The following is a 13,736-nucleotide window of genomic DNA, read 5'->3' as shown; positions in this document are numbered from 1 at the left end:
CTTACCATGCCAGAGGGGCCACCCGTGAGAGTCAAAGAGCGAGTTTTCAGTGTCGTCATGGTAACAGTAGTTGGTGTATAAGTCACTGCTGATAATGTGCTGTAAGTGGCTGTCCTGCCAGTGGAGATCGCATGCCTCGATAGCTCGAGTGAACACCGTCCGATGCGGTCTGTTTGATGAATCTGTCATTTTCACAAATACAGAAAGCTGTCATCAGCTTTTATTTATTCACATTTGAATAAATCATTCACAATATTTTTCAGTCTTGCTGTCTAATTCCTCCCCTCACACTCATGGTACCCTGTCTCCTTAAGTAGCAGACTGCAGATGACATTTTCCACATCCTAAATACTAGATAAATCAGATGTTTATTCCACTTATTCACTTTTCCTTCATAAAAAAGGAAAAAGATCTACATTAAAACTAATGCTAGACGGTGCTCTGTAAAGAGAACTGTCAAATTGCCTTCTATTTTAGCAATGTATATTGAACACTCCCACTAGACACACGAAGAGGGAATTCAGCACACTCCCAAATTCTTCTTGAATCCTGGGAGGTCCAGTCCTGCTAGTACCATTGGCTTCTACCTGTCACTTCAGCCATGTAGCTCTGCTGGAATCTAGAGTCAGTGTATTGGGGCAGGACTCTGATAAAGTGTTGCTTTTTATTTTGTTTTTAAAGCTGACATGGTATGATTCTACATACTTCAAAATACTCGTTACCTTTGTCATATTAAATAATTTTTAAAAAGGTATAAAATACTTGGAATAAAGACATAGTATACTACAAATCATAGCACTGATATGAATTTCTATGGGAGAACTCCATGTGGCAGCAGAATTCTGTTGCTGCCAAGATGTCAGTCAGAGCTGAAATCAGTGTACATTGGGCTGGACATTAGGAAACCCAACAAGAAAAATCTTTGTAGGGAGTTATGTGCTGAATGTCCCCCGTTTTCCCTGGCTACAGGTGGAGATTAAAAGCTAATCTGGAAGTGAATGAAATTTTACAATTCCCTTCACAGGTATCTTTCAAGAGACTGCAAATGACCCACGGGAGACACCTCACCAGTCCAAGCTTTTATCTTTTTCTTCCGCAGGCATTAAATTTTCCTTCATTTTATATAAATTTGAAATCAATATGTGTTCCAAATATTGTAGACATGAGGCTTCCCAGATGCATGTTTCTGTATTGCAATATTATATTCTTATATAAATAGAGCTCTTACTCGTATAAATGGAGGACATTTCCCCCACCCTGGTCCTTAGCAAAGCAGCATCCTTTGCCCAAGAAGGGCCGGATGGGACTTTCTTCAAAGTTGAACATCTCTCCTAGATTAACCATAGAGACTGCTGCAGAGCAACAAGACACCTCCCCTCTCTAAGAAGACAGTGTCCTGCCTGCAGCAGTCCCAGCCCCATGAATAGAACCTGGGATTTTGTGTCAGTGCAGAGTGTTAACCACAGGGCTGATCCCACAAATAGATGCTTCATTTTAACACATCTAATTTCATTTAGTTGCAATAGCATCTCTTTAAATAGCTATGAAAGCTTCACAACTGAAGAAAACCACATATAGAAAAGCTCAGAAAAGCACGTCTGCAGTGATACCAGCTTAAAGAGCAAGCCAAACCAAACCCAAACCAAAAATGTTTATATGATATACTTTAAGTACAATTCATGAAATTAACTGAAATATAGATACATGCAGCATAGATAAAACTAACATTTTTATAAAACAAACAAAGGGGTTGGGAACATTTAGGGATGACTCGGTCTTGAAATATTTTATTTCGTAAACACATTTAAACACACACCAACACACTCACACACACACACACACACACCCCTTGCTAAACTATCGTTACAAAATGGTATTCGTCCTCCCTTTACTTGTCCATACCAACTCCCACTCCCAAGAGCGAGAAAGTTACTTGTCCCAGGAAAGAAAGTAGAATTTTGTAGGGATACATTAATATACAGGTTATAGTATATGTTACAATTAGTGCATCTGTTCAGACTCACCTTGGTTAGCATTTGCACCCTGAGGCAAAGCATTGGTTAAATTGGGCAGCTCGTTTCCATGGTTTCCATCTTCCCAGGGACAAACATCCACACTGTTCCATTTTTTCAGCTGTTTTAGCCAACTGGCCTTCTGCTCCAACTTGCAGTGGGGATTTAAGACTATACACATCCATAGAGCACCTGATTTAAAAAAATTGCTCAATTAACTTCTCTATTAAAAGAGCAACAGCCAATGACTAATTTTAAAAAACTATGGAGTTTTACCAGATGGTATTTTTATACTATAATGTTATTTCTCCTGCAAAGCCACATTGTTAGCCTCCAAATGTGGTTGAATACTAGCAGACCATGCGTTCCTGACTCAGCATCGTGGGGTTAATGTGGTCTTTTTCAACCATCCCAAATAACTTAATTAGAACACACAATCTTTCTATTGAAATTGAAGATATAAAAAGATAAAGTGAGACTTCATATGAAGCACTACAAAATCCAAAGCCTCCACTCTATAGTTTGTCAGAAAGGAATATCAGTTTAAAGTGAAAAGAGAGAGAATCCATACTCATGTTACAAAACTCAACCACTCACCCTTTTGTTTTAATTCTGAGAGAGGAAGCAAGTGCATCAGTTTAAACAACGCAAAAAAAAAATGTAGAAGAATTACATAGCAAATATAGTTCTATTTATTTCCCAGTTTTACATTACAGTAAAATATTTTGAAATCAAATTAAATATATTAAACACAAGTATACATACACTGTACATATATACCTCCGCATCCTCAGAACTTATCAAAACCTATCCAAAGAACTGTAATTCACACTCAAAATCATTTTCAAATCACATTTGGATTTGAGAGATTTAATATTCAATCAAAATTGCAGCACTTTTTAATACACTTATTTTTACTGCCATTATTTCAGTAATTATCCTATTTCCATCATAATCCATCACGATCATAAGACAGTTTGTTTATAAGCCGACTCCCCCAAGATGGATAAGTAAAAATGGTAAAAACTGTATGACTCTTTCATAAGCCGACCCTATATTTCAGGGGTTGGCAAACTTCGGCTCCCGGCCAGTCAGGGTAAGCTGCAGGCGGGTCGGGACGTTTTGTTTACCTGGAGCATCTGCAAGCACAGAGCCCCTCAGCTCCCAGTGGCCGTGGTTTGCCGTTCCCAGCCAATGGGAGCTGCGGGAAGTGGCGCCACTTCCCGCAGCTCCCATTGGCTGGGAACAGCAAAACGCGGCCACAGGGAACTGAGGGGCTCCATGCCTGCAGATGCTCCAGGTACACAAAACAACAATGTATTAGATATTCAATTCAAATAATCAAATTTTGGTGTAGACCCGTTTATAAGCCGACCCCTGCTCTTTGATGCGTCACTTTTTTACCAAAAATATTCGGCTTATGAACGAGTATATACGGTAGGTTAAATTGTAAAATCTGTTTTACATTCCCTCTTTACACAACTCAGAGAAAGCTAATTTGTGCTGACATTTCACACATACCGTCAGTTCAAAATCTGACTCCCTGACACTGTGTAACAGAGCATCCACAAATACTTCAGGGTCTGTGGCAACAATTTTCAAATGAAAACATTTTTCTCTGAATCAGCTGTCTCTTTACCAATGTGAACTTTGACAGCAGCATGAAGACGTGCTATTTAGTAAAACTTCATTTGTTCATTAAGGATGTACTTTACACACTATAGGAGATTTGCAGAAGTGCCTAAAAACTGCGTTACAGATGAACAAGAAAAAGAAAAAGAATAAAGATGCAGCTGGCTCACCTAAGATAGTTAAACTCTAGTAGCCAAATAATAAATAGCTTGCTAACTAAGAAAGTAAAAGGTATACCTGGAACACAGGCCATCATAAAACATTGATTTCTAGAAGTAACTTAGCATGCTAGTATGCCACACACCATGGTATGGGAGCATATTCTTAAGTACCACTTCATGATGAGCCAGTGGAAATTGAGGGCTTGATCCTGTAAGGTTAGAAGTCCTCAGATGCTGGTGTGGAAATGGGGGCAGGGAAGTGAACCAAAAAAAAAAAAAAAATCTGCAAGACACCACAAAATAAGACAGGGTGCAGCAAAGGATAGAAGATGTCACTAGAATAGTGTAGGTGATTACTTGGAACGGTTAAACACACTAAAGGAATATGTTTTAGAAGATGAAACTTGCAGAAATGTATAAAAGAAAAACATACTGAATCTGGAAGTCAAGAACTTTCCCCTATGGCCCTTTTTAATCAACTCTTACACTTCCTTTAGACACTCTGTGCAGTGGTTTAAACATATTGCAACCCTCCTAAATCAAGTAAAATTGAAGAATTTCACTGATTATTTTTACTATTAAGCATCAGTGTGCTCAGCACTGGCCCAAAACATACAATGAAGATGGTCCTTGCAATCTCCAAGATAAAAGAGGAAACAGTGAGGAATGGCTAACTTTGATTTATTAATTATTTCCTTCAGTAGCACTGAAGAGTATGACAATGTAACCCTCTGTATTAAAAAGAGACTAATACAACTTAACACATTGTAACTGGATTTCCAATGATTCTAGAAGAGCAGCTAAATAAACCAAGGTCAAGCACAAAATTTTAACTGAAATTTGATGACTATTTTAAATTATTCAGCAAGGCACCATATACAGCACTGATATTTACAGAATGTCCCACTACAAAACTGATTTATGGTATGCAGGAATGCATAAAGCAATCAAAACCAGTCAATGTAAAGCAGAGAAATGTCAAAAAAGTTAGTGAAGGCCTACTGTGGATATACTACACTTAATTGGGGGGGGGGGGGGGGGAGAATATCAAAATATTTAATTTTAAGCATCTACTTTAATTTCAAGAGGGCAACTGTGTTGTGAGTTTAACTATATCAGTAGCTGTATTCTCAGAAAGCCAAGCTATTTGGTGTAAGTTAAACACAAGGATTAATTCTTATATTAAGCCCTTTACACAGAAATCCATGTGTCAATCAAATTATGTAATATAACCTCTATTTGGTGTAAGTCCCATGTACGGAACTCCCCCATGTGCCACTTAAAATGTTAACTCCCACTGACATCAAAGAGATGTGTGTGTTTGTAAAGTCTGCAGGATTGGGCCTTCACACTACTTTCAAGGTTAACTGATGCCCTTCTGGAGGAGTGGGAGAAGGAATTCCCCATGTGGCAGAGTTGAGCATACAGAGCCTGAGGTTCCACGCCTACAGTACTACAAAGGGTAGCATTTTGGGGGAGGAAGTATAATACCAGGGACCCCATTCCTTACCCCAGCAATTTCAGCAGACTTCTCAAACTTGAAGATTGCTGTACACTAAAGAATCTGTACTAAAAAAGAGCACTCCTGTACTCCAAAAAGGATATTCCCAATATGAAGAGAAGTTCACTAGCTTGACATAATGAAATCCAGCGACCAACATGACCCACAACATAAACAACTGCCCCAATAAAGACCAAAAAAACCTCTGGTCAGAATATATAGTATTAGAAATGGGCCAACTGAACACTCAATACAGCTGCCATATTTTTCACCCAAAACTTTGGAGGCATTTTGATCCAGGCTAGAGTCCCCCTTGTACAGGCCCAAGCAGACACCCCAAATCCATACACTATTGAACAAAAAGTAAAGTTTGGATTCAGATTTGGATTGTGTCCTACCTCTTTCCAATATGAAAATCCTCAAAGTGCAAAGGCAAAATATCACAAACCAATATGCAAATTTCATCTTTCCCCTGAAGATAATTGGATGATAAGTCATGCTGTGACTGCAATTTGATATTAATTTCACAAGGGAACAAATACTAAAACTGTCACATCTCAGTGAGGAATTGTCTATTCTGGTTCCACAATAATCCTCTTGACCTGAATAAAGCTAGCTTTGCCTCAATAGACCTTTGGTTCAAACAGCATATATCTTCAGAGATGTACCGCTGCCATTTGTCTCCAGTACATCTCATCCCACAGAAAAATATATTTTATCGCTGTTCTCCATAGTGTGTGGTTTCCCCATACATACAGCCAAAGATTAGCATAGTTATATTCTCTCAGTAGACACCCTGCCCCAGAACCAAGGCTGTAGAAAGGGACAGTGTGTGCTGACAGTATGCTGTCAGTATGCTGACTCAGGATTTAAACAAGTAAGTAGAAAATAGCATTATTAAAGCGCTCAGTTACTGTAACAGTAGGTGCTGTAATAATTACACACTTACAGTATGCATGTATTCATAAACCATAAAAAAAGAACAAGGCATGTATACAGACTCTCCTGAGAGATTAAGTATTACACAGTTCCCATAAATCCCATTACATTTCACCCCTTCCCCAACAATTGGAAAAACCCCACCTAATTTTACTGTGTGGAAACAAGATGAGAAATTGAAGATTCAGCCTCCAATTCAAGACTGATAATAGTCAAAAGAAATCTGATTTCTCTAAAAAATATGATGCTGCCCTGTCAATGATGGTATATAGCTAAGCTTGTGTCAGCATTTTCACAATAACCATTTTCAGTGGTTTATAACACTGCCGTAATAGGTGGCTACAGGATGAAACTTGGTATAAGGCCTTAGCCTGGTGGAATTTTATATTAAAATGTTTATTTAAATCAATTCTCTCATTTGCAAAATTAAAATATATATTGTATCTGCATACAAGTTGCTGTTTAAAAACTTACAAAGTTTTTATGCCAGCATAACTCAAACTTTCATTTAAGAACCAAATTCAAAAGCAGTCAACTCAGTTAGATTAGAAGAGAGTAGCCATATTTCGTGTTTTCACTGTTCATCACCTGGATCAGTTTTCTTTGGTTAAGAGTTGCTATTACACAGTGGGATGTCAGCCACATTGCATCACCGTTTGTTGCATACATGTCATCATACCTCATTTGGTCCTATGTGATTTCTATTGTGGAAGTATTGTTTTAGAACATTTAGGTGTTTTTATATATATATATATATATATATATATATATATATCAATCACGTGGACGTTTAGAAAACTGAACTCATTAGCCTTTTTATATGTTAAAAGCTTTAGTGTCAAAAGTGGCTGTTAAGATTGTGAAACATCTAAACATTTTTCCTATCTAAATTACTCTACAGCATTATATAAAATTTATAATCCAAGCTTCTATATAAACACATAATACCTGCATTGGAACAGCAACCAGGCAGTTAGCAAAATAATAGAAATCAGTCTAGTATGTACTACTCCCCCATCCTCAAGGGCAAATCCCCCACAGTAACTGGTAAAACCACCTCCTTCCTACATGCAATAAGAGGTCTCCATTAGAACAAAAAGTATTCAGAAGCCCCACTGGAGAATGATCCAATTAAACAGTTGTTTTTATAGAACAGTGAAGACAGAATAAGCACTTCAATACAATACTCTCCATCATAAGAACCCTAAGGAGAAGTACTCGCAGTATTCAGTCAGAGCTGAGTAGCAATTTTATTCATAAAAACAATTCCTTAATGCACTCTGGTTTTTCTACAGAGCCTTCAGAAAGAACCTGCAATGGGTGTTGTGTTTCTTGGAGAACAGAATGTTTCATTTTGCTCTAATTCATTCTATTACTGAATTAAACTTTGATGTATTGGTCTTGACAAGTGCTTCATGCTGATTGTATTGTGTATGATAGTATAATCACTCCCCATGCATTTCACACTAGCTGGCTGATTAATGCAATAGATTACCTGAAGCATTGATATGTTCTGCACACTAAAATATGTGTGTGTGTGTGTGTGTGTGTGTGTGTGCGCGCGCGCATAGGTGTACCATAAAGGGGCAAAATGCACATATTTCTAGTTCCTTAAACTTACTTCCTTCTCTCCCAAGACTGTTATATTAAAAAAACAACATTTCCAATGTCATGGGAGCAAGTGTGCTCTAGTGCAGAGAAATTGGAATCAGAGTTCTATACTCAGCTCTGTTACTCATTCACTGACCCTTGCACAAGTCACTGAACTGTTCTGTGCATATATAAAGTAGGTTTAATACTGACTTTCACTCCAGCCTCAATTTCAGTGTCCTCAAATTTTAATACATTAAGATGAAAACAAAATGCATCTCATGATTTAACATGATTGTATCCCTTGTCTTTTTTTTTTTTTTTTTTTTTTTTTAAAAACATCCTTTGTTCTATCATCCCTTACCAAATTACACCTAGTTTAGTCTTTAAGCGTGCAAACTACTGTGACTGTGTGGTGCCCCACTGACTAAGCCAATGGGGCTCAGCACAGGTGCTGGGGTCCACTCAAGCAAAGGAGTTTTCAAGATCAGGACTACAGATTTTCATCTCCTCAGGACATAAACTAGTTACATCCATCAAATCTCAGTTAAGGGCCATACTTATGATTCCTTACAAATAATTATTCATTTTTATCATTAACACAACAAGAGGAATACTTTTATCTACAGAGCTGGAAGAAAACACCAGGTGTTTTCAAAGAAACCCACTGATTTACTTTCCTAGTATTCATGACCCCTTTTATTTCCAAACATTCAAGATAAACTTACAGCATGGCTAATACTAGAGCAAACAAATGGGTATTAAAACTTTCACTAAACTGCTCATGGCTGTTTTTAAAACACATACTTCAATTATTCCCATAATAAATTCAAATAATTACTTATGGTCACAGGTAAGTTGTGAACAGAAAATGGGACTCTTGTTCTGACAAAGCATAGACTAAATATTTCTTCGGAAGAGTTTAACAGTTACAAATAAAATGTTAAGAACCACAACATACTTGCAGATCATTTATCCCTGTGAGGTAGTGCAGTAAACAACTCAATTTTTTCTACAGCATTTCAACTTTCTTGAGATGAGAGGGACAAGGGGTTTGATCACAAGAACTGAAAGGGAGAGGTTGCTGAAATAAAGGACCTTTTTTGAAAATATATTCACATTAAAGAAGGATAAGTACACCCAAATAAAATCACGAGGATGGATGGAGGGAGAGGACAGGAAAAACAGCATGATAACCAGCATTACGCTTACATAACTGAAACATACCACCACAGATTCACATAGGCCTCATTTATGGCAACGTGTAGAGTACAGGCATTACAGCTGTAGCTATACACTGAAGTGAAAGGCAGGCTATATCCACACTTGTCACTGTGGTGTGCAGCTACAGGCAGCAGTGAAAGGCTCTGGTAGATGGGAGACAGCAGGACACTACACTGCTCAAAATAGCAGTGTAGACATGGGAGGCACTGCTTGGGCATGTACAGAGAGCCAGGCAGGGTATGTATCCTAGGGTTCAGGTGGGAAGGGCACTCTACTCACTTAAGCAGCGCCTCAAAGTCTATCCTGCTATTTATACCCATGCTAGCTGAGTGTTCTGTGTCTGTACTCTACACTCCGCCATAAGTGTAGATATACAGTAACTCCCCACTTAATGTCCTCTCACTTAACGTTGTTTCGATCTTACGTCCCTGCTCCATTACAGAACATGCTCATTTAAAGTTGTACAATACTCCGCTATAACATCATCTGGCTACTTGCTTTGTCCACAGCTGGCAGCCCCCCATCAGCTCCCCTACGTGCCTCCGCCAGCGCCTTCCACCAGCTGGCGGACCCTGCGGATCAGCACCTTCCCCCTACTTCCCCCCGCCTCCTGCCCACAGCAATCAGCTGGTTTGTGGCATTCAGGAGGCAGGGGTGAGGAGCGAGGACTCAGCGCGCAGGCTCCCCCTCCCTCTCCTGCCTCCTGAACACTGCAAACCAGCTGACTGCTATGAGCAGGAGGCAGGGGAGGGAGGGGGGAGGAGCGAGGATGTGGCGTGCAGAGTAAAGGGGTGGGGGGGGAGAAGAGGAGGTGGGTTAAGAGGGGGCTTGGGGGAAGGGGTGGAGTGGGCAGGCCAAGGGTTGAGCCCCCTGCCCCTGATGCTTGCACAGTAGGGGAAGCTGCCGCTGTGCAACATGCTTCTCCTAGCCTACGGCACCTTCAGCCTCCTTGCCTGCCTCATTGTCTGCAGTGCCAGTGGGCTGTGTCTGTGTGAGGTAAGACGGGGGCACCTCCCATTGCTTCATACTCAGCAATGACTGAAGTATAAAATCGTTTCTTTAAAATATATATAATGCCTTTTGTCAGGCAAAAAAAATGTCCATGGAACCTAACCCCCCTATTTACATTAATTCTTATGGGGAAATTGGATTCACTTAACATTGTTTAGCTTAAAGTGACATTTTTCAAGAACATAACTACGTTAAGTGAGGAGTTACAGCACCTACAGATTATAAAGCCACAAGTGACCACTGTGATCATCTTGTCTGTTGTGCATAAAACACAGGACCTTAGAACTTCCCTGAATTAATTTCCATTTGAACTACAGTAGAGCTTTCAGAAAAGCATCCAATACATTTAAAAATTGCCGGTAATGGAGAATCCACCACAACCATTGGTCATTGTTCCAGTGATTAATTACCCTCACTTTTAAAAATGCATACCTTATTTCCAGTCAGAATTTGTCTAGGTTAAACTTCCAGCCATTTGATCTTGTTTTATCTTTGTCTGCTAAATTATCAAATTTCTGTTCCCTGCGAAGGTATTATAGACTGTATGATCAAGTCACTCCTTCACCTTCTCTTTGAGCTCCTCGAATATCGCTTTAAGGCATGTTTTCTAATCCTTTAATCATTCTCGTGGCCCTTCTCTGAGCCCTCTCGAATTTATCTACATCCTTCTTGAATTGTGTACGTGAGAACTGGGCATGATATTCCAGTAGCTGTCATGGATGGGATTCCAGTACCCTTTGACAAGAAGGGACCTGAATAAGATCACTAGGGCCCAATGACTTGGGTCCCAGAATGTTAGGAGAACTCACTGAAGATGCAACCACTCCACAGTAGGGCGACCAGATGTCCCGATGTTAGGGGCTTTGTCTTACATAGGCAATTATCTGCCCTCTCCCCCCCCAAAAAGGTCCTGATTTTTCATACTTGCTATCTGATCACCCTACTCCATAGGCATGTATAATCTACTTTCTCTGGTATTTACTGGGGGTAACATCAGAAGATTAGATGTTAGCTCATGTTATTCTTATGTTTTAAAAAAAGGGAGAAGTATGCTCCATGAAATATAGATCAACAACTAATTTCAGTCACAAGTCAAATTCTGCACTTAATTATGGAAGCATTGGTCATGGTCTCAGAGAAGGATGAAATTAGTCTTTCACTTGAAGCACGGATTCAACCACTTAGTTATAAAAGGAGTATTACAGCATATCCTCAAAATTACAGCGCTTACTCTGAGTACACAATGAATTTTCAGGAAAATTTACAAGTTAATCAGTTAATTCATTTAGGAATTAAAAGTATTTTAAAATGGGTTTCTGAAGAAATTTAGCACCCATCATCTAGATTTTTTGTTAGGTCCTAAATAAATCTTAATGGAACACAAACTCTGAACTTCCCAAATTGCAAATTAATAAATAAACCGTTCACAGAAATCCTGCACATTGACTACATTTCAATAATTGTTAATGGTAACAAGTGGTAGTTTTTGCCATTATTTTTCATCACTGAAAGCTGCTTCCTCAGCAGGGTCTGATAAATGTTGTTCTATTACAGAAAAGTGAAAGAACCATCTCCATTTCAAAATGGCTACCATCTCCTATTGTCTTAATAGAACTGCGGCCATAAATGCCCTCAGTTAAGATGCCCTCTTTCAAGATAGTCACTGCCTTCCGTTGTTCCAAATGAAAGTGAGAGGAAACTGGTCTCTGGAAATATGGGAGACCTCCATCTTTCTCAAGGCTATCTAGGCTTCACTCCCAATGGGAGAAATAGGAGACAGCAGTCATTTTGAAAGAAGGCAGTTATTCACGGAATTCTCTGTATTAGCACATTATTTATCACCCTCTGCTGAAGAAGAAATTTTGAGTTATGATGAACTCGAGCAAAATATTATCATTAATCTTAGAATTTTTGAGAACCATGTGCTGCACCAGACATAAGCAACAGAAAGAGGAAAAGTAGGACGTGATGTTCCGTGAACTGTAGCAGTCAGAAGTGGAGAGAAACTTGCCAGTCCATTATGGCTGCTTTGGGCTGTTCCAGAGCAGGGTAAAGCATCCACAACGTACTGGTAAATGTGTTGCTAAAAAGTTTTTAAAAAATTAGAAGTTAAGATTGATATTATATTTTACTCACTTAAGATAAAACCCACACAGCAACATTTTGCGTTTTTTGTTTAGTGTTTATATATGAAATTTTTAAATTAAAAAGTCTCTTATCTGGGAATTGCCTATGTTAAACTGGAATTAAAAGTTAATACATATAATTAATTAAGGGCAAAAATATCACAGGGATGTTATAATTACATCCACCACCCCCTAAAATAAAAGCATTCCAAACCCAGGAAACTCAAGGTATGATTAAACTTAGAGAAATCTAAAAATGATAAGCCAAGGAAAAGTATAGCTAGGGAACCCAAACAGTCATAACTCCATCCTGTAATTACAGAAGACAAAGTGTAATGTGTCTGAAAATCAGTTTAAGCTGAAGCTTCAAAAACACTTGCTAGTGCCACAAACCCTTGATTTAATAGCAGTCAGTTTGAACATAAAATATATATGAATTGGGTAACAAACAGCAGAAGCAAAAGGTAATGACAAAGTCACAATGAAGAGAAGTTTCACACACAACTGAGATTCTGTGTAGAGCCGCTGCTGTTTAATTTCTCAAAAAAGCAGTCAGAAATAGTTTAGTACCTTAAACAGCATAAACCAATCTAAGACACATTTATATATGTTAGCATAATATTCTGTGAAATGGCTGATATAATTTAATGGACATGCATATAACATGCAGATTTATTTTTAATCCAAAAATTGCAAAACAACCAGTTTAATGGATTGAGTATAGTATAAGGCACCTGACCACCTTAGGAACGTCTGAATTTCACAGTCTACTTTCAAGTGCTTAAATTTAGTTGCCTAAATCCATACTTAGGCACCTAATTAAAAGTAGCCTTATTTTCCAAAGGCGCTGGGCACTTACAACGCTTATGGACTTCAAAGGATGTGAATGTCAACAGGAGCTTCAGATGCCTTGCACCTTTGGAAAAATAAAGTCACTTTTAATTCAGTGCCTAAATAAGGACGTAGGCAACTAAATTTAGGCACTCAGGTTTGAAAATTATGGCCTACATCTGTCCATTTTAACAATACTATGAAATACATGAGGAAAACTGAATCTTTCTGCAGTGTACATGTACCTTTAAAAAAAAAAAAAAGATGATAATAGTGACTATTTTAATATGCAGCTGCAGAAAAACAAAAACTGGAATGACTATTTAGCCATGGTAAATCTTGTTCATGGTAGCATTTAAGTAGTTGCTAAATTTGGGGTCAGAAAGGAATTTCTCTCGGGGCATATTGGCAGGAACCTTAGCTGTTTTTGTCTTATTCTGAAGTACTGAGCGGAGGTCATCTGTTTGAAATAGCTGGCATGCCCTGCACAATTTATTTTCTGTAATTGCAAAGTGAAGAGCCACTAAAGGCCTTCCTATCTTCTACTTCAAGATTTTTATTTAGTTTAGGTTAAAAAAATCCAACTTGATATGTCCTAAATTAGAATACAAAGAGTTTCTTGGAATACATGAAAGTAGTTTCAAAGACAGGAAAATGTTATTTAACACCTTGAAGCAATGGTTTCCCCAGAGTAAAACAGTAATTAAAT

General features: G+C 38.5%; 1 protein-coding gene across 3 annotated transcripts in view; it reads right to left on the bottom strand.

The window, feature by feature from the left end:
- The window catches only part of ZSWIM6 (zinc finger SWIM-type containing 6), a 168,205-nt gene that overhangs the window by 39,570 nt on the left and 114,899 nt on the right, over window positions 1-13,736 (bottom strand). For all 3 annotated transcript variants that reach the window (XM_037902873.2, XM_037902869.2, XM_037902870.1), the window contains exons 5-6: window positions 2,025-2,204; window positions 6-182 (exon numbers count right to left, since the gene is read on the bottom strand). In XM_037902873.2, the coding sequence (XP_037758801.1) occupies window positions 6-182; window positions 2,025-2,204 (357 nt within the window). The remainder of the gene's footprint in view (window positions 1-5; window positions 183-2,024; window positions 2,205-13,736) is intronic.

Source organism: Chelonia mydas, chromosome 5, assembly GCF_015237465.2.
Source record: "Chelonia mydas isolate rCheMyd1 chromosome 5, rCheMyd1.pri.v2, whole genome shotgun sequence".
Taxonomy (NCBI): domain Eukaryota; kingdom Metazoa; phylum Chordata; order Testudines; family Cheloniidae; genus Chelonia; species Chelonia mydas.
This window is presented reverse-complemented; position numbering and strand designations above follow the sequence as displayed.